At 34.7% G+C, this 18704-nt stretch overlaps 1 protein-coding gene across 2 annotated transcripts in view; it reads right to left on the bottom strand.

Annotated features, from left to right (window-relative positions):
• Window positions 1-3243: 3243 nt before the first annotated feature.
• The window catches only part of Usp47 (ubiquitin specific peptidase 47), a 104533-nt gene continuing 89072 nt past the window's right edge, over window positions 3244-18704 (bottom strand). For both annotated transcript variants that reach the window (XM_076846895.2, XM_076846896.2), the window contains 10 exons: window positions 18485-18604; window positions 16181-16958; window positions 11053-11228; window positions 10603-10683; window positions 9100-9215; window positions 8622-8740; window positions 6369-6499; window positions 4702-4749; window positions 4481-4611; window positions 3244-3740 (listed from right to left, as the gene is read on the bottom strand). In XM_076846895.2, the coding sequence (XP_076703010.2) occupies window positions 3566-3740; window positions 4481-4611; window positions 4702-4749; window positions 6369-6499; window positions 8622-8740; window positions 9100-9215; window positions 10603-10683; window positions 11053-11228; window positions 16181-16958; window positions 18485-18604 (1875 nt within the window). In that variant the 3' untranslated portion in view covers window positions 3244-3565. The remainder of the gene's footprint in view (window positions 3741-4480; window positions 4612-4701; window positions 4750-6368; window positions 6500-8621; window positions 8741-9099; window positions 9216-10602; window positions 10684-11052; window positions 11229-16180; window positions 16959-18484; window positions 18605-18704) is intronic.

The raw sequence follows: 18704 nt of genomic DNA, 5'->3' as shown, positions 1-18704 counted from the left end.
AAGGGCAGCATACTCCTTCCAAGGGTTTTTGCCTTCCTAGATTGGCCCCTACTGGAATCTGCATGTTTCTAAATGGTGATGCGTGCCCTAATGCTTTCTTGTTTGTCTGGTGTTGTTTCTGAAAGCCAAGTTATGAAAACTAATACAGGGTGCTAAACAAATGGTGACAGCCCTCCTCTTCCCCATGTGAATTGCACTGAGGAGCATATTCTGACTTTCATTCTAGACCTAAGTGGAGAGGAGCTTCCTCTGGCCATGAACTCCTTTGAATACCTGATAAAAATCATCTGCTAACCTCCTAGAATACCACATACATAATTTTGCATCTGACTTTAGAATTTATGGCTTTCTTATAAGGCTTTAATTTGTGACCCAAATAGTGATTTGTTTTTCAAAAATTACACAGAATTGTTTGAATGGAATAGTTTTATTTAGCCAGCAAAAAACCTGCTAATTCTTGGTATCTCCTATTCCACATACTGTACTCTAGACTACAATTTGCAAGTCACAAGTATGAAGAATTGGTTGGGGCCTTGATGTTGAACAAAGGGATCAAATCCAGAGGAAGAGCTATGACATCCAATTGAAAAGGAAATATATCAAATGAACCAGAACAAAAGATTTTATTGATTTCCATACATTCACAGGTCACTTCCAGATCTAGTAATAACACTGCAATGCTGAGGTGCCGTGCACTCATTTGGCTTGAACCAGCGGGTGACTGCAGCTCCTCGGCCTCCTAACAGTGGGCTGGCCGCCAATGGCTACATAGTTTATTTTCTGGTTGGGGCACAGGTTCTCCCAGACTTGATCAACAAACACTCTAAGGAAGAGCTCCTTCATATACAACTTTTATCTATCATGATTACTATCCCTGCGTACACTTCCTTAGTTTGCAAAATGGACCTAGCAAATTTTTGTACAGACCAGTTAAATGTCTGGAATGGTCCTGAAACCACAGCTTTGGTTTCTCTGGCCAGAATGTACCTCCAACCTAAGCACCTGCCTCAGAAAAATGCAGACACTTGGTTGTCAGAGGGTGTGCATGTAGGTGCAGGGGAGACCACACCCATCCACCTATGTAAAAGCTCTCCAAAACATCTGCATGACCTGTGGGCAGCAGGATCACAATTTCTCACAAGCTGCCTGCCTCAGCCTCGGGAGACAGGCATCACCAGACTGTCCCTGTCCCAGGGCTCTGGTACTCAATTTATACCATCAGTGCCGTTTCTAGGGTTGCAGATGCTCACCTGATTCTCTGAAGCCCAGGGAGACTGATGCACAGTGACATCCCTTGGGTAAAATACTCTTCCTACCTCCACAGATTCACTTTGAAAATTTCACTACCTTCTTTACTTAATTATTAAAGTGCAACACTGTGTTTTCACTTACCCTATCAGGCACTGAAAAGCAAGCTTTTTTATTTTTCCCTATAATGAAATACATTTTCTCTACTCTTGGTATTTGTAATATACCTGCAATTAGAAGCAGCAGTTAAACACAAAACAGACAACAAAACCAGAGCAGAAGGCACAGACGGAGGAGCAGAAGAATGAGAATTTCACCACTGACTCTTTGATGAACACGAGGCCAAACAAAGCCAAACCCAATTCCTAAGCCCATTTTGCTTCCAAGGTTGCCTCCCCGGCTCACCAGGAAGTCAGTCTTTTGAAAGCAAAAACCCCATTTATTAAAGCCCATGTCCCAAGTAAACAGGTCTGGCTCAGTACGAATTTGCCCCCCTTACATAAGAAAATTCAAGCGACCTGAAAGACTAATGAAAATACAGAAAATTACTTCAAATGTAAGCTGAATGCTACAGTTTACACGCTATAAAAATTAGCCAGAAAACTATACCTTAGGGAAAAAAAATTTGTTTCCCTTGTGGATTCTAAGAGACTTAATAAGACATTATATAGTTCTCAGTGATAATATTCAAACTGTGAAGCCTACATTTGCCAATACTATTTTCTAATTATATCTTTCTTAGAAGGAAAAAGGGTAGAAATGTGATTTTGAAATATTGGCAGGATCCCCAAAGTTAGATATTAGCATCTTTTCATCTCTCTTAATGAGAACTTCACTGTAAATATAACTTATCATGAGATATTCGTGTTTTGAAGTATTATATCTAAAGATAACCAACCTATTCTTAACTCAGATTCATTATCCACAAAAGTGTAATGACTAAAATAACACAACAGAATGAACAAATGTTTTATTGGCATGTTCATTGTTGTAAACAGCATCTGGCATGAAAAAGTTTTACCAAAACCTTTTTATTTTTATAAATTAGATGATATTTCAAAATTTATATAGAATTGTGGTCACTGTATAGTTTTATTTAGCAAAGCAAAAACTTGCTCATTCTAATAGACTTTTCAATGAAACCCTGTTGACTGCGTCAGTCTATACGAAGATGACCTTACTAACAAATTTACTCAGTATGTTAAGACATTTCCTCAAAGTTAAACTACATGGATCTACAAACTGACTCTAAAATTAAAATGGGACTTACAAGCATCCTAGAAGATTCAAACTGAAGGTAAATCTTTAAAAATAAATGTACAAAAAAACCCCCCAAAAAACAAAAAAACAGAAGCCGCTTAACAGAAAAACCTCATTAACAAGGGAAAATACAATCCTATGGGACCCAGCACTGAGGAGCCTCACTGAGGATTACATTTACACAGACTGCTAACTTCTCAATGTACACAAATGTACATAATGAATGATATGTGAAAAGAATAACCATGGGATATAGCTGAACTACAACTATGATAACTCAACAGGATAATTTTATTTACATGCTGAATGAACAAGTGAAACATATTCTCTACATCCATAACTTAAGTACAATCAGTTATAATTACAAAACTGCAGTAATTTGAGCTGCCACCTGCTGGGATAGGTCTAAGGGAAATGTTTTGATGTTCCAAAATGTCCTTAATACTTCGCAAAAAATAAAACAAAAACACAACTTCACAATTCTTTTCTGGGTTACAACTCGTTCTAAGAATTTCTTTCTTCAGCTCCTATTTTTGCTGCTTTCCAAGAGACAACACACGCTGCATTTACTTCTGAATTGTCAATGAGGTAATGTGTGTATCAGTGAAATAAACAGAAAATTCATTCATTCATGGCCTTTGCACAGCTTTTATTATTAAGCTATGAGCATCCTGTTTGAGGCTAGTTTTACTAGCGGCTATGTGCACATTTGTCCGCAATAAAAGAAGTTTACTCATTTGTCCGCAATAAAAGAAGTTTACTCATTCCCCTTCCCCCTTTTCTAGTAGCAGGTTTTGCTTTTTTTTTTTTTTTTTTATTGTTTTTGCACATCCCTTTTTCACTTTACAGTACATTTGACTATAGTGCACAACATGATTCCAAGTCAAAACAGTGGCCCATTGGGCACTGAGCTTCTGATTGGTGAAGGGCAGTCCAATCAGTGCTGGTGTCACTGGGTTACCCCAACCATGTCCGGCCATAATGGCACTACACAGTAGTAGTGAACCATCTAGTTAAAATCAAAAAATCCCTCAGGGAAAATGCTACACTAGCAGAGTCAGTCTTGAGTCAGATCTTTATTTGGCGCTCCATCCAGATATATTTTTAGTGCTTTTTCTTTACGAGGCGAGTATGTTACACGATGTCCAGTCTTCTGGAGTCGACTGCTTTCTTTTTTCATCAGTTCATTTCTCTGCTCATCTGTCAACTCCATTACTTCTTCTGTTTTATCCCTTTATTTAAAATATGAATTACATATGAGACTAGTTATCCAACTGCCTCTATTAATTTATGCTTGAATGCTATGATGCTCCTTAGCTAGACAGTCAGACTGCCACTGGTAAGGTTGAATATAAAATCTGACTGTCACTGGTGAGGTTGAATATAATCTCACATACTAGGGAATCTTATAGAGCTCTAATCTGTTTATCATATTAAGCACTCAGCTCACTTCTCAAAATGATATAGAATCATTTTACAGATGAGGAGCTAGGTAAATAAAAGGCTAAATTTGAACCCACACCTCCTTGGCTTCAAAAATTATCATTATTTCTCTATATCTGTGTTATCCCATTAGGTGATCACTAGCCACATGTGACTAACAAGCACTTAAAATGTGTCTGATCCACAATGAGATGTACTGAAAGTAGAATACACAACATTTCTAAGACTTGGTACAAGAATATAAACTATCCCATAAATCATTTTTTTGTACTGGTGGCATGTTGTAATGATAATAGTTTTGGATGAATTGGATTACAAGTATTGGATTAATTTTGCCTATTTCTTTTTACTATTTTTAATGTGTCTACTAGAAAACTTCAAATTATAATGTGTGACATTCACTGCATTTCTACTGGTTAGTACTATTCTCTATCAAAATAACAGTAAATTTATGGTAAACAAGATATTCATGCATGCTAAAAATAGTTTATCATTACAAGAACAAGCAACAAAAATATTGGAATATTACCTATAAAATATGACGGCACCATCATCACAGATATAAAGAGGCCAGACATTCAGGGTAGAAACTTTAGGGTTCCAGTCCAAATCCTGATGAATATCAAGGACAGAAATATCACAGGGAAAAGTTCCTCTGCCCTAAGGAGAAAAAAAATGAATGCATAGATCATGCCTATAGCCATGTTTGTTGTGTATTAATACACAGATTTAACACTCTCAGGCCTTTACCTTGGCAAATTCAATATCTTCCAAAGGAATCCCACTGATTTCACTAAGCTGTAAAAGAAAAGGTCTTATATAAGTTAAATTAAAAAAATAAACTTCGAAATTATTTTCCTTTTATCCCACAAATTGTTTGATCCCCCTCCCACCAAAAAAAAAATAATATGCTGATGTAATAAATTAGAAGAAAAGGCAGAAAGTGCAATTCTTTCCTCTGGCCACCATGCAAATGCTAAGCCCGACAAAAATCAAGTTAATACATTCCTTCCAGGTCTTCTACACATACATAAATCTACTCATACATTTCTACAATGCGTAAACTTATATTCATAAATATTTCTATAAGTACAATTTTACGTAAGTATAATTTTATATAACTTCACAGATCTAATTCCTAAGATGTGGAATTTGACCCTAAAAAGACTGAATTTGAATATTTATCAGAGGCATTTGATATTGCCCATTTCCCCTGAAACCTTGACAACTCCAGGTATTTTTTAATTTTCTAAATCTTCACATTAAGAGATGAAACATAATGGTATTATTTTAATTTGTATTTCTTCTATGAATTGCCTGTTCATCTATTCATGTTCTTAGCCTATTTTTAAAATTAGGCTGTCCATCTTTATTATGGACAACTTGTTGCATATAGGTTTAAATAATTTTCTTCTCTTTTATCTTTGTTTATATATAGTTTTTTAAAAACCCGGTTTTGGCTCTACAGATAATTTAAGCTTGTATGTAGTATTTCCTTTCTTTCTTTGGCTTTTGGCATTATGCTTACAAACATCTTTCTTCAGGATTATATACATATTTTTAATACTGTGATCCAGTACCTTTATCATTTTACTTTCTTATATACATTTAATGCATTTAGAATTTATTTTTGTGTCTGGTATGAAGTATGAAAATAAATATTTATCCAAATGCCTTTGCAAGACTAGGGGATGTGGCTCAGTGGTACAGTGCCTGACTAGCATGTGTGAGGCTCTGGGCTCAATCCCCAGTATCCAAAAGAAAAAAAGAGACCAAAGAGGGAAAAAAAAAGCTTTGTACTGGTACTACTGATAGAGTAATTTCCCCTTTCCCCTTAAATTCTTACAGTTCTCATCTTTTTTTTTTTTTTTTAAATTTTGTTTCACAGTTTATTTTTTTTTTTTTGAGAGAGGAGGGAGGGAGAGAGAGAGAGAGAGAGAGAGAGAGAGAAATTTTTAATATTTATTTTTTAGTTCTCGGCGGACACAACATCTTTGTTGGTATGTGGTGCTGAGAATCGAACCCGGGCCGCACGCATGCCAGGCGAGCGCGCTACCACTTGAGCCACATCCCCAGCACCCACAGTTCTCATCTTAAAGTGCAAAACAGACCTTCATTTGAATTCATTTTTCAATTCTATTTTTTTTTTAGACTTACAGCAATCTACTAACTTGTAACTAATTCTAATTACTTAAGAAAACTGCTTCAGGTAACAGAAAGTGAAGGTCCACTTCTAGATGAATAAGAGCCAAAGCAATTTTGAAAACCTCAGGAGCTCTAAGGAACAACCAGAAGTAACAGAGACCAATGAAGGCTGTGCCAATAGTGTTTGGTATTCACTTCCTAGCCTACCGGCCTGTCTTGTTGGCAGTGGAAGAAAAATGGATATTAGTTCATTTTGTTTAAAATGAACTTACCTTCTCTCGCAACTCATCAACACTATTGCTCTCCAACACAACCTCCTGGAAGGGATCCAATTTCATCTCTGAAGGCCTCCACCGTCGTGATAGAACAGCAAGCTGCGACATGGACTTCATCTTCTCTACCCCTAAAAACATGCAAGATCATGCCCATCATTCTATTTTCCCTAAAGGTTCATATTTTGACTTTCCCTAAACAGTTCCTGACTAAACAAAAAGATTTACTTCAAGTGCTATTCTTTAAAAAAGTAGACACGAAAAAACCAATTATCCCAAGGAGTTAAGAATGAAATGTTTATTCTCTTCTTTCCATTCTTCAAAGACGACTGCTTTCTTTTATAAGCCATCCTTCAGTCAGTACTCCCTCCTGACTCCTGTTGGATGCTGCTTTACCAATTACTCTCTCCTCTGGATCTTCAGTGTTTGCTTCTCTAATGGCTATTACCCCAACCTGAAATCATAATCAAGTCATGTTTACTTTATCCTTCCTTTTTTTTTCATGTCAGTTATTTCTTCTCTTTTCATAAACTCCCAAATTTTGCGATTCTTTAAAGTCCAAGTCAATGTCATTTGCTTCTCTGGTATATACAAAAGCAAATTCCAGTGATTTCGACCCTTAGTACCTATTATTTTAGAATGACAGGTCTGTAGTTCTTAATTCTCCCATGGACCACATTGCAGGTGATAGGCAATCTCTGGCTCTTACTCATTTTGTAGCATCAGGAATTAGCAGAATCTGGTGGATACAGCTGAATAAATGTTTCTTGGATTTAATTACATGACTTACTTTTATTCAACTATTTTAATGATAAATATATACTTAAGTGATATTGATGCTGGCACCCACAATCCAGTACTAGAGATATCTAACCATCTTTGCCAATACATTATACTTAATCTTTCCTTCCAAGTGTGATTTTTATTTTCTTCATGGTCCCTGCCCAGTCACAGTGGTTATTCTCTAAGGCCCTGATACTCAGAGAAGGAATCTGCAATCTGGAGCACTTGCCCACACAAAATGATGCCCAGAAGTTCTTTCCCTCTCCAGTTAACTTTTCAACTAATCAGAATTTCAACTATTTATATTTAAACCAAATTAGAACTGAAACAGCCTCTAAAGAGGGGAGATGTTTGTACTATTGAACTCTCTATAAGACTATCATAAGCTTACATAAAACATCCAGAATTAGTATTTTAATTTCTATAGGAAAAAAATTAAATTAAAATGCTTCTAAGCAACAACAGTTAAAAAAAAAAAAAAAAAGATTTAGAACTAGTAAGAACTCCCCAAAGCCATCTTTCCTTCAACTATTTCTTCCAAAAACAATATTTTAAATGTCATAATGCTGACAGTAAATCAAGAGGTGTAACAAATATAAGTGCTCTTCTAGATTACTGTTATGGGTTGTTTCATCCTCAAAAGATATGAAGTACAAATCCCAAGTAACTTAGAATGCAACTTTGTTTGGAAATAGGGTCTTTAGAGTGGTAATCAAGTTAAAATGAGGTCATTAGGGTAGGACTAATGGTTTAAGGGGAAACTTAGGTATAGACAAGCCTACAGGAAGAGCACCATGTTTAGATGAGGGCAGAGACCTGAGGTACTACAACTATAAGCTAAGAAATGCCAACAAACCTCCAGAAGCTAGGGAATAGAATAGGTTCTCCCTTATAAGACTTTAAGGAACTGACCTGCCAACATCTAGACCTCTGACTTCAAGCCTCTAGAACTGTGAAATAATAAATTGCTATTGTTTAAGCCACTCAGTTTGTGGTATTTTGTAATGGCCACCTAGGTAACTAATTTAAGTCCTTAACCTCAAAATCTTTGCTATATTATCAGTACCATATCCTCAATACAAAATAAGCCATAATGAAAAAAGAAACAAAATAATAAACATGGCTAAGAAAATATTAGCAGAATTTGCTATACAATGTACTTTCAAAAAGAGAGAATTAGTGATCTCAAAGTAGAAAAAAGAAGAAATATTTAAAAGGAAAATGGTATCAAGAGAAAGAAGAGAAAGAAGAAAGGTAAAAGACATGTTCTCTAAAATTAACTGAAGCAATTATACTAGAACTCAGGGACAGTAAATAAAACTCTCAGTAATGGGACAGAAGCAGTCATTGTATCAATCTGTAATATGGCATATTAGATTCCTGATAACTCATTATTTGATTAAAAAGTGTAGGCTTCTATTAGTTTTAGGGTATTTCTAATACTTTTCCCCACAAAAATATTGCTAATACCATCAAGAACTTCAAGGAAAACTTCCCAGTTGCTGGAAATATTAATATCTTCTTCATAAATATGATAATCCAAAAAGACAGTGCCAGGATTCTTCCATGTTTTTTTCCTTAGACGAAACCTACAAACATAACATATTTAAAACTAGTATAATTTTAAATTCTTAGCTTAAAAAAACAATGTTAATCTGACACAAAAGAAAACTATGTTCAAATAAAGTAAAATGGCTATTCATTAAATCTGGGGAAAATGTAAAGAAATGCTCCTAGTACTTCAAATTTAATGTCCTTCACAAGAAATTCAAACAGAATTTTAATATTCTTGCTTAATACTACTAATCTGCTATTTAATACTATTAAAATTCTGAAGAGCACAAGAAATTTTAATTCTTCCAAATTTAGAAAATCAAACCAGTCTATATCAACTGAATATACAACCACCTTTCTTCAAACTGCTGATAACACTGTAATTTTGCTTTACCTGTCAATACTGAGTTCTAAACCACACTGCTCCCTGAGTTGAGGAATTAATTCCTCTTTTGATTGCCGCACAGTCATTCCTTTAGCAAACACAGCATCTAGCAGAAACTTGCATGGCTGGGAATATAAACATAAATAATTAGAGCTTGAATTATACATTAAAATAAGGATTATGGTGACATTTTATTTGCATTTTTTAATAATATGTGAAGGGCCTAAGTTTAAGAGTCTTATTTTCCTAGTTTCAAATCTTAGCTCCAGACTTACCAGCTCAGCTTTCTTGTCTCTGTACTCTGTACCTCAGTTTTCTCATTTAAGTTGGGAATGGTATCTTTCTCACTGAGTCACTGTGAAGATTAACTAGAATAATGTACTCACATTTTCCTTCTTGTAATAAAATGATCACAATTTTATTTTTCTTTTTTGTAGCCATGGGGATTGAACTTGGGGCCTTAGGCATGCTAATCTAAGCAAGCACTCTACCACTGAGCAACATCCCTAGCTCAAATGATTGCGATTTTGATGATAAAAGGAACCACTTTAATGGACTAAAATGAGGGAAATGCATACTAAATCTATGAGCACATTAATTAATTGTCTGAAAAGAAACATAGATCCACAAACCCCAAATTCATAAGAAATGTAAGTCAAAATGACCATAATGGTCACAAATAAGAAATATGAAACATGTTTGATGAAGTATTTGCTGAATGAACACAGGCATTTTATGAAAAATTTACAATTTTCCTATTTGTCTACATTCCCAATAAGATGTTATAAACATCCTGAAAATAGGATCTTTGTCTTATTCTTTTGGGTATTAGCCACAAGACTTTTACATTACAGGAACTAAATCTTTTATTGATTACTCTCTAAAAACCAGCTTGCTTAGATCCTTAATACCACAATTTACAAGTTGTGTGACCATTAATAAGATCCTTACGTTCTCTGTGACACAGTTTCTTTGCCTATAAAATGGGAATAATAAATAGCACTTAAATCATGGAGTTAACTTATAAGGATTAAATGAGTTAGCTTTTAGAAGCACTTGGAGAACAAATAGTAAATACTACATAAATACTTGTTACGTACTAAAATGACTCTGGACATAAAAAGTCTCTATAGATTTTACAGTGAGCTGCTATCCATCTGTACATTTTATGATCATTCCAAGAAAGCAAGCATATACAAACTTATTTTTAAAGACAGGAAAATTTTTGCCTCACTCCTGCACTATAGTGACATTTTAGAGCAAGGTGATGATAATGACCTGAGAGTCAAATTCACCACTGTTTTTATAAATGGAATTTTATTACAATATAGTCTCTTTTGTATTAGTTTACATATTATCATCTCTGACTACTTTTGTGCTACAATGGCAGACTTCAGTAGATGCAACAGAGACAATATGATCTGCAAAACTAAAACCATAAAAAGAAATGACTGGTCATTATTATATTTTCAGTAACTATAAAAAATAACCATTCTTTGATGCATCACTCACCTCTTGTTCATTGACTAAAAGCTGGTACACCTTAACTCTGTATTCTCCTTTTTTAAGTGCTCTCCCCAGTCTAATTGTAATCTATAAATTAAAAAAAAAAAAAAAAATTTTTTTTTTTTTAAAGATACACTGTCTCAGCAGAAAGATAACCCATTCTCACTTCATTGTTCAAGTTTTGTTTTCCAAAAGTCCCTAGACTATGGGCTCTTTGAGAACAGGTATATCTTTTACCTCTGAATGCCCAGGACCTGGAACAGTAACTGATGCACTGTTAACATTTAACAACTATTTGATGGATGAATAAAGAATATCAATAATCAAAACACTCCAAATAAACATCAAAGAAAAACTATTCTTTTAAGGTATCTACTCCACCTTAGTAGGAAGTAGTGCAAGGTGTTCTCAAATCTAACATTTAAAAGAGATCTAATTATTCAATGATTAATCAACCTTATTGTCATCTGAAAATGATGAAAGTGTTTCATTCAGTCGGACGCTCTCAAATTCTTGATTGCTGGCATACACTCGAAAGACCTTGAAGTGAGATGACAAAACTCCAACAAAGGGCTCTAAATGTTGTTTGAAAGCTGCCAGAGTAATTCTTTTATCAACATGTACCATCAACCCTAAGCACAAAAAAACCAAAACAAAAAAGGAACAAAAATGTAAAAGAAACCTCTTTGAGTATATGAAACAGATCATAAATTTCTTTTTATATAGTAAGCAGAAAAAAGTATCTCTTAGACTTTTAGATAATATACTGTATTGGATGAAGACAAACAAGGACACTGACTATATGATAATATATGATAATATATGACAGCTTTAACTGTTCTGAGATAATTTAAGTGCTTATTTACTTATCTGTATTGCTGAATTTCAAAACCAAACTACAGGGATTCTTTTAAATTACACACATTTCAAGCTCTACACAGTAATAGTGTAGGCTCTGACTGGGTTTCACCTGCCTCCTCTGCTTACTAGCTATAGAACATGGAGCAAGTCATGGGCATTTTTACCTTTGTTTCTTTGTGAAAAAAAAGGAGATAATATTAGTACCTGCCTCATGGTGTACTGTGATTTTGATACTGTTCATTTATCATTGCTTTTAGCAGAGTGCCAGGAATACAGCAAATACCTACAAAACTGTTAGAATATTATCTAGTTCTGGCATTTCTACCAGAAAAAAAATTCAAGACTAGCATATTAACCATGTATTTGGACTGTAGCAGAACTGAATTTAAGTGGACCAGAAACTCCCACTTCCCCTGGGCTTAAATTCAAGCTCTTTGGCATTATAATATGATAATCTTTGATAGGCTATATTTTTTCTAATGCTTAATCATTTCAATCTTTTGTACCTTATTTTATAAGCTCATGAGGTTGTTTCCAGAATGTTCTATTTATCCTGGTCCTCATATTCTTACAAAAACTTAACTTAGCTGTCTCGTTTCAGTGCTAAGTACAGGAACTGCCATGCTGCCTCAGGTCCATGGCCCTTCTACATCCCTGAGACTCCCCTGATTGTAGGTCACGTTTTTCTACAAAATCTAGGACAAGGGTAAAGGATGAGAATCTAAGAACACTACAGGTTTACATTCTCAGGTCATCCGAACTTGGATATATGAATTTTTTTTTAATGGATTTTTCAAATGAATTAGTGTTCACTGGCTCTTTTCTTGGTTTGAAGATATAGTTACATTATAGACAATGTAACGACTACAAATTTGAAGAAAATATAAATGTGATGAACTTTGTTACTATATCCCTTTTTTCTGTAGTAGGGATTGAATCTAGGGGCATTCTATCATTGAGCAAAGTCTCACTAAGGTGATCAGGCTGGGCTCAAACCTGTGATCCTCAGCCTCTTGAGTAAATTGGGATTACAGATGTGCACCACCATGCCCAGCTATCATGTATCTTATGAGGCAGCCATTTCTTTTAGGTTGTTTAAAATGTCAACTTCTAAACTTTAGGGAGTGCCCATAAACATCAACAAAGATGCTTTTGGCCAGCAAGCTTCTGATAGCCAGTTTGAGGGTAGATGGTAACAGAAAAATTACTTGATGAGAATCAAAAGTCTATGGCTAGCCAGGCGTGGTGGCACATACCTATAATCCCAGGGACTTGGGAGGCTGAAACAGGAAGATCACGGGTTCAAGGCCAGCCTCAGCAACTTGGTGAGGGCTTAAGGAATTTAGTGAGAAACCTGTCTCAAAATAAAAAAAAAAAAGAAAGGGCTGGGGTTGTGGCTCAGTGATTAAGCACCCCTCAGTTCAATTCCCAGTGCCAAATCTATGGCTAGATCTGTTTTGTCACTTTAGTCCTATACATGGCTGTAGAATCATATAACACTAATCTCACATATTATTGTTGGAGTACAGCATTATTCAAATACAAAATAACACTGCCAATTTGGTTTCCCTTTTAACTTCTAGTAATATTGTATATATAGGAAGATAGAAATTTTTTTTTTTTTTTTTTTTTTTTTTACTGAAAATCATTCAAAATGATGAGTAGAAACAAAAGATTAAAAGTCCTGGTTGAATGATTTCTTGGGTCCTCTTTATATATTAGACTTGATTTTGACTAGCTAACTTTCGAACATTATAGCATTTATATATCTCAGTTGGGTCAATACAGATAAATTGCTTAGCACAGTCCTGGCAAAGAATTGTTAATTTATTGGCTTAATTATTTCAGTTTTAGAGATGACCATGATACCACTTTTTGTCTACCTCTAAAAAAGACTGTGGAGAATTCAGTCTCTTTATAACACAACCTCAAAATATCTTCAGGGTTTTTCTTTTTTTTTTTTTTTAAATATGTATTTCTTGAATGAGGAAAAATCATACATAAATATTTCAGTACAAATGCACTACAATTTACTACCTTGGCCCTCCTGTTTATATATAGGGTCCTAGAAACTATAACTAGATCCCATGAATAAAGTATTTCCACAGAATCATCTATAGAAACTCCCTTAACAATTCCTGGGTCATAACTGACAATGACCAGTTCAATTATTTCCTAAGTGCAATGCCTATATTGCGTAGAACATGTCACTCTTCGGGTATCAGGTTCTTTGTTTACCTGTTATACTTGGCCATTTTGTCACTTACTCGCTGCTCACTTGTTTTCCTAGGTACCTACTTTGAGATCACTGAGGAACTGTGATGAACTGTTCTTAGTACCTACTCCTGAAAAACCTGGCTCCTGTTTATTATCTCTCTTCCCCTTTCTCTGAAGGAGTTTCTAAACACAAAAAGGCATATTCCTGAATGATTTCCTGGGTCCTCTTTATATAGTAGACTTGACTTTGACTAGCTAACTTTGCTGTACTCTGAGTAGATCTAAATAAACCTTGTGTATGATTTCTGAAAGCCTATGTAAACTGTAGCAGATGGTTTCTCTTCATTATATTTATTATTTCAGTGAATACTAGTAAATTAGTCTAGTACGAATTTCCAAAAAGGTTAAAATAGCCAGCAATGTTCCTTTTAAAAGAGTTTATCAACTGGACACAATAGCACACACCAATCCTAGCAACTATGGGAGACTGAGGCAGGAGGATTGCAAGTTTGAGGCCAGCCTTAGCAATTTAGCAAGACTATGCTTCAAAATAAAACATAAAAATCACTGAGAATGTAGCTCAGTGGTAAGGTGCCCCTGGGTTCAATCCCTAGTATAAGGAAAAAAAAAAAAAAAAAAGGTTTATTTACTATCCTATGATAGAAATGAGATTTTTCAAACAATAAGTATTTCCAACTAAATTCTTCCAAAGGTTAAGACAATCATCCAAATTTTCTACACATTATTCTAAAACAGACCACTTAAAAGAACAATCTTTTCCTAAAGAGGAGCTACTTTTAATTTTCCCAGATCTTTGATGGATTCACTATGCTAAGGAAGCAGAGTAGCTATTTTTTCATTACTATGATGTAAGAAAAATAACAGTGACAGCAGTTATGGAGTGGTGTGACCCAAGCAAAATATTTTAACTTATTTGAGCCAGTTACTTCACCAGTGAAAACTAATTAATGATAATAATTCTATGTTAAGAGAACTAAAATGAAATAATGCTGAGCAGCCTAGGTAAAAGCTCCATAGAAGCTTAAAGCATTATATAATATGATTTTTATCTCCATTTTGTGTGACTAATCCACATTCCCACACCTGACTCTCTGTAAGATATATGTATGGAAGTCTTATGATTATTACTTGGAAATACATAGCCAAAAGCACGAATTTATATACTTAAGTACTGATTTAATAATTTCTACAACTTTCTTTTAAAAGAATTCTCAGACTTCAATAATTATAGCACTATTTTTTTTTTTGGTTGTACACCTCTTCCCTGGTAGATGCAGCATAAAGCTACATCTTAATCGTCTCTACTTCCAATAGCTATGCAGGTATCTAGAATGGATTCAGGAAATAACCAATGGGGTGGGAGAATGGATAGATATAAAAGCAGGGTTTTCTGCCAAATGTAAAAGCATGTGCATTCAATTAGAAGCCTTTTATTCTAATAATAGTACCACTATTCACTGACTGTATGTACTTTTAAGCAAATTATTCATCCTCTGAGAGCTTCAGTTTTCTTATTTGTCAAAAAAAGACATCAAAGTCTTATTAATTTCAGAGAAGCTTTAAGGGAAAATAAGCATTCTCAAAACTAAAAATATAAGGGGTCATATTTGTTTCATTAATTTTGTTTTTCAAATATTTCTTTTACATTTGAAAAAATTATATTTTGAACTTCATTGTGTTGCTAATTCTTTGGCTAGTTTTAGTATGAGGTTTCATTAAAGTTCTTTTCAAATGTTCTTTTTTAAAAAAAACTCATAGAATGTTACATATTTGTATGTTTGTGTTGTTACTGCTTGTCTCACACCCCCACACTGGCAGATCTCTTTCATCTTTTTGAGATTTATACAATTCAGAGCTTCTAGTTTGTACCCTGCCTGAAGTCTGACTTTCCCGTTAATTATGGATTTTTAGGGGTGAGGAAAAGTTGTCCTTGATTGCAATGGAGACAGAGAGAATGCACAAATAAAAAGTTTTCCTGGGGCCAGGCGCAGTGGTGCTCACCTGAAACCCCAGCAGCCTGGGACGCTAAGGCAGGAGGATCTTGAGTTCAAAGCCAGCCTCAACAAAAGCAAGATGCTTAAGCAACTTAATGAGGCCCTGTCTCAAAATAAACAATAAAAAGGGCTAGGGATGTGACTTAGTGGTTAAGTGCCCCTGGGTTCAATCCCCAGTAGCCCCCCCGCCCCCCCAAAAATTTCTGGGCATTGAATATCAAATTTTCTAAAGTTATCCGGGCTTTTTTTATTGGGGGGGAGGGTCAGTTATTTTTTTAACTATTCCTCATTTTTTTTAAACTTGGCATTTTTATCATTATTCTTTCCTAATATTGAATTATCTTTTTTTAAAAAAAACAATTTCACAAAATTTGACATAACTATTGACTAATGTATTGATTAACCAGTTGGTCACCAATTCTCAACTAAAAATTATAATGAGGAAAAAGTTGATGCTGTTTCAAAGAACCATTTCCTTTTGAAGTACATACATTTATGTCCTTCCCCAGAGCCTTCATCTGCAGCATAGGGGTCTGCTTTGAAATACATGTACTGCATTTCTCCCCTACTCTTGCCACTCTCATCATATTCACTATCAGTTCCAGAGTCTTCTTCTGCTGTATCCCATGTCTCTTTTTTCCCTTCATTTGCTTTAGTTCTTCTGCTACTTGTGATACTGTGAGAGTCAAGTCCATTGGCCAAAGGGATCTGAGCATTATCTGCATTGCACAAAGTATCACTGCTATGACTAGAGCTAAGAATATCACTGTCCACTGAACTCGTACTCCTGTCATTATTCACATCCGAGTCTGATCGTTCTTCAGACTGAAAATTTTCTGGGTCAGAAGTCTGAATGTGCTGTTCAAGTTCTCTATTATCCACTGATGCTGAAGAGTCCCTCTCATTCAGAGGTGATTCAATGTTTTCAAAGTCACTCGTTTCAGTACTTTTGCTGCTGTCCCCATTATCTCCATCCTGCTGTTGTTGCAGCGATAAGCTTTTGAGTTTTTCAGTGCTTTCTTCCAGAATAGCTTCCACAGACTTTAGGCTCCCTACAGGTCCTGTGACTCTTTCACAATCTTCATCCACATTACCAGAATCACCTCCAGCTTTCTGGTATGCTGTCCTTTTGGAATAAGATCCTGGGGATTGTTCAGGTAGCAAAACAAATAACCGAATTGTATTTGCATGTCGATCCAGGAGTTTCCATAAATGAGAGTCTGTAAAGGCCATCTGGTAATCCAAAGTCTCGGAACTTTCAACAAACACCTAAATAGTAAGTTAAAGAGTTACAATGTAGTTTGTTAATGATATTTTTATTCATCATTAGAATAACATCAATATAAGGCTGTGCATAATAAATCATAAAATTGTGATGATAGTGTTTCCAAAGGATACTGCATTGTTTTGGAGACTAAAATAAAAGAAATATTAAACTCATCAGTCTTTGCAATTAGCCATAAAACTATGCCAAGATGGGCAGATATGGATAGACACAAACACATACACTTTCTTTACTGGGCTGCTTATTTATAAAAACATTTTATATTATACATGCTGCCTTTTAGGAAGCTAAAGTTGAGCATGAATAAAGGAATATAAATAAATCCAAATTTTAAAGACATTTAATAAGCAAATGATCTGGTTTTACAACAAATAAAGAGCAAGGAAGCAAACAAACAAACAACACAAGAAATTCTATAGCTTAAGAAATACATTATGTCTTAAATATATCATGAACTTTGCTTCCCCATACTTCCCTTTATTTGAAAAAAAGTTTTTTAAGATAGTCACAGAAATTGGAATATGGTCTAGATAGTGTTCAAAACATTTAGATTTTTTTAGGTATATAATTATACTTATTTTTTAAAATCACATTTACTTTTTAAAAAGAGTTCTCACCCCAGAGAGATACATGTTCACATTATTAATAGATGAAACGAGATGATGCAGAGGATATTTTTCAAATAATTTGGAGGAAGTGAGTAGTTAAATACATATGAAAAAAGAGTTGATAACTGTAGAAGCTGGGTGATGGGGACATGGAAGGGCATTACTCTATAGTCTCTCTGCTTTTGTATATGTTTGAAATTTTCCATAACAAAAAGTTTAAAGAAAGGAAATGCACATACACAAAATTGGCACTATCAATAGCATTATTTTTGCATAAAATAACACTATTATTAGCTAATAAATGATACAAATCAGAACTATTAGATAATGTATTTTTTAAAAAACGACACACAGAAAAGTATTAGGATATAGGTGAATGAAAATAACATTTTAAAAATACTGAAAATGGTTAAATGAGATATAAGACTTAAGATGCACTAAGATGAATGAGACTGGAAAATGTGATAAATCCAAAATGATAATGTTCTGTATAGCAGGCTTGCCTTCAGCTTTCAGTATAAAGAACTATCTTTTTGGAAGAAGCCAAGGATGAACAAAATTGAGAAGACATAATCATTGTAAGTAGATTCAGTCATTAAACCTTCACCAAAGAGGCAGGACTAATCTGAGGCTTGTAAAACAAATGTAGAGAGAAGAAATAACACTCCAGGTGGTGGTACACACAAAGTGGAGACACACACAGAAAGAATTGATTCAAAGGAGAGAAAGAAGCCTGATTGAACCTGACTACTAAGGAAGGTAATTATTGGGAGGAAGGGCAAATTATAAAGGTCAGGTCCAGACACATGGTGGACAGCTCAGGAGGCCAAGTGTATAACATTGAACTTCATTTCACATATTATCAGCAAAGAAAATAGTAATAAAGATAAAAAAGGACATACCTTGTTACTTCTGAAAAAACCTTCAGCTTTCAGGGTTTTACTGGGTACACTGAGAAGACGCAAATCATTATAGCAGCGTTCCAGTACTATTCTCATGGTCTCAGCAGGTAAATGGATGGCCTACAATGAAAGTAATTTCATAAAAAAGTACTCTTTCAAAAGTACTTCTGCTTGATGTAGAAAGTTCTTAAAAAATATCAGAGAGAAAATAAAGAGAAAA

Source organism: Callospermophilus lateralis, chromosome 2 (genome assembly GCF_048772815.1).
Source record: "Callospermophilus lateralis isolate mCalLat2 chromosome 2, mCalLat2.hap1, whole genome shotgun sequence".
Taxonomy (NCBI): Eukaryota; Metazoa; Chordata; class Mammalia; order Rodentia; family Sciuridae; genus Callospermophilus; species Callospermophilus lateralis.
This window is presented reverse-complemented; position numbering and strand designations above follow the sequence as displayed.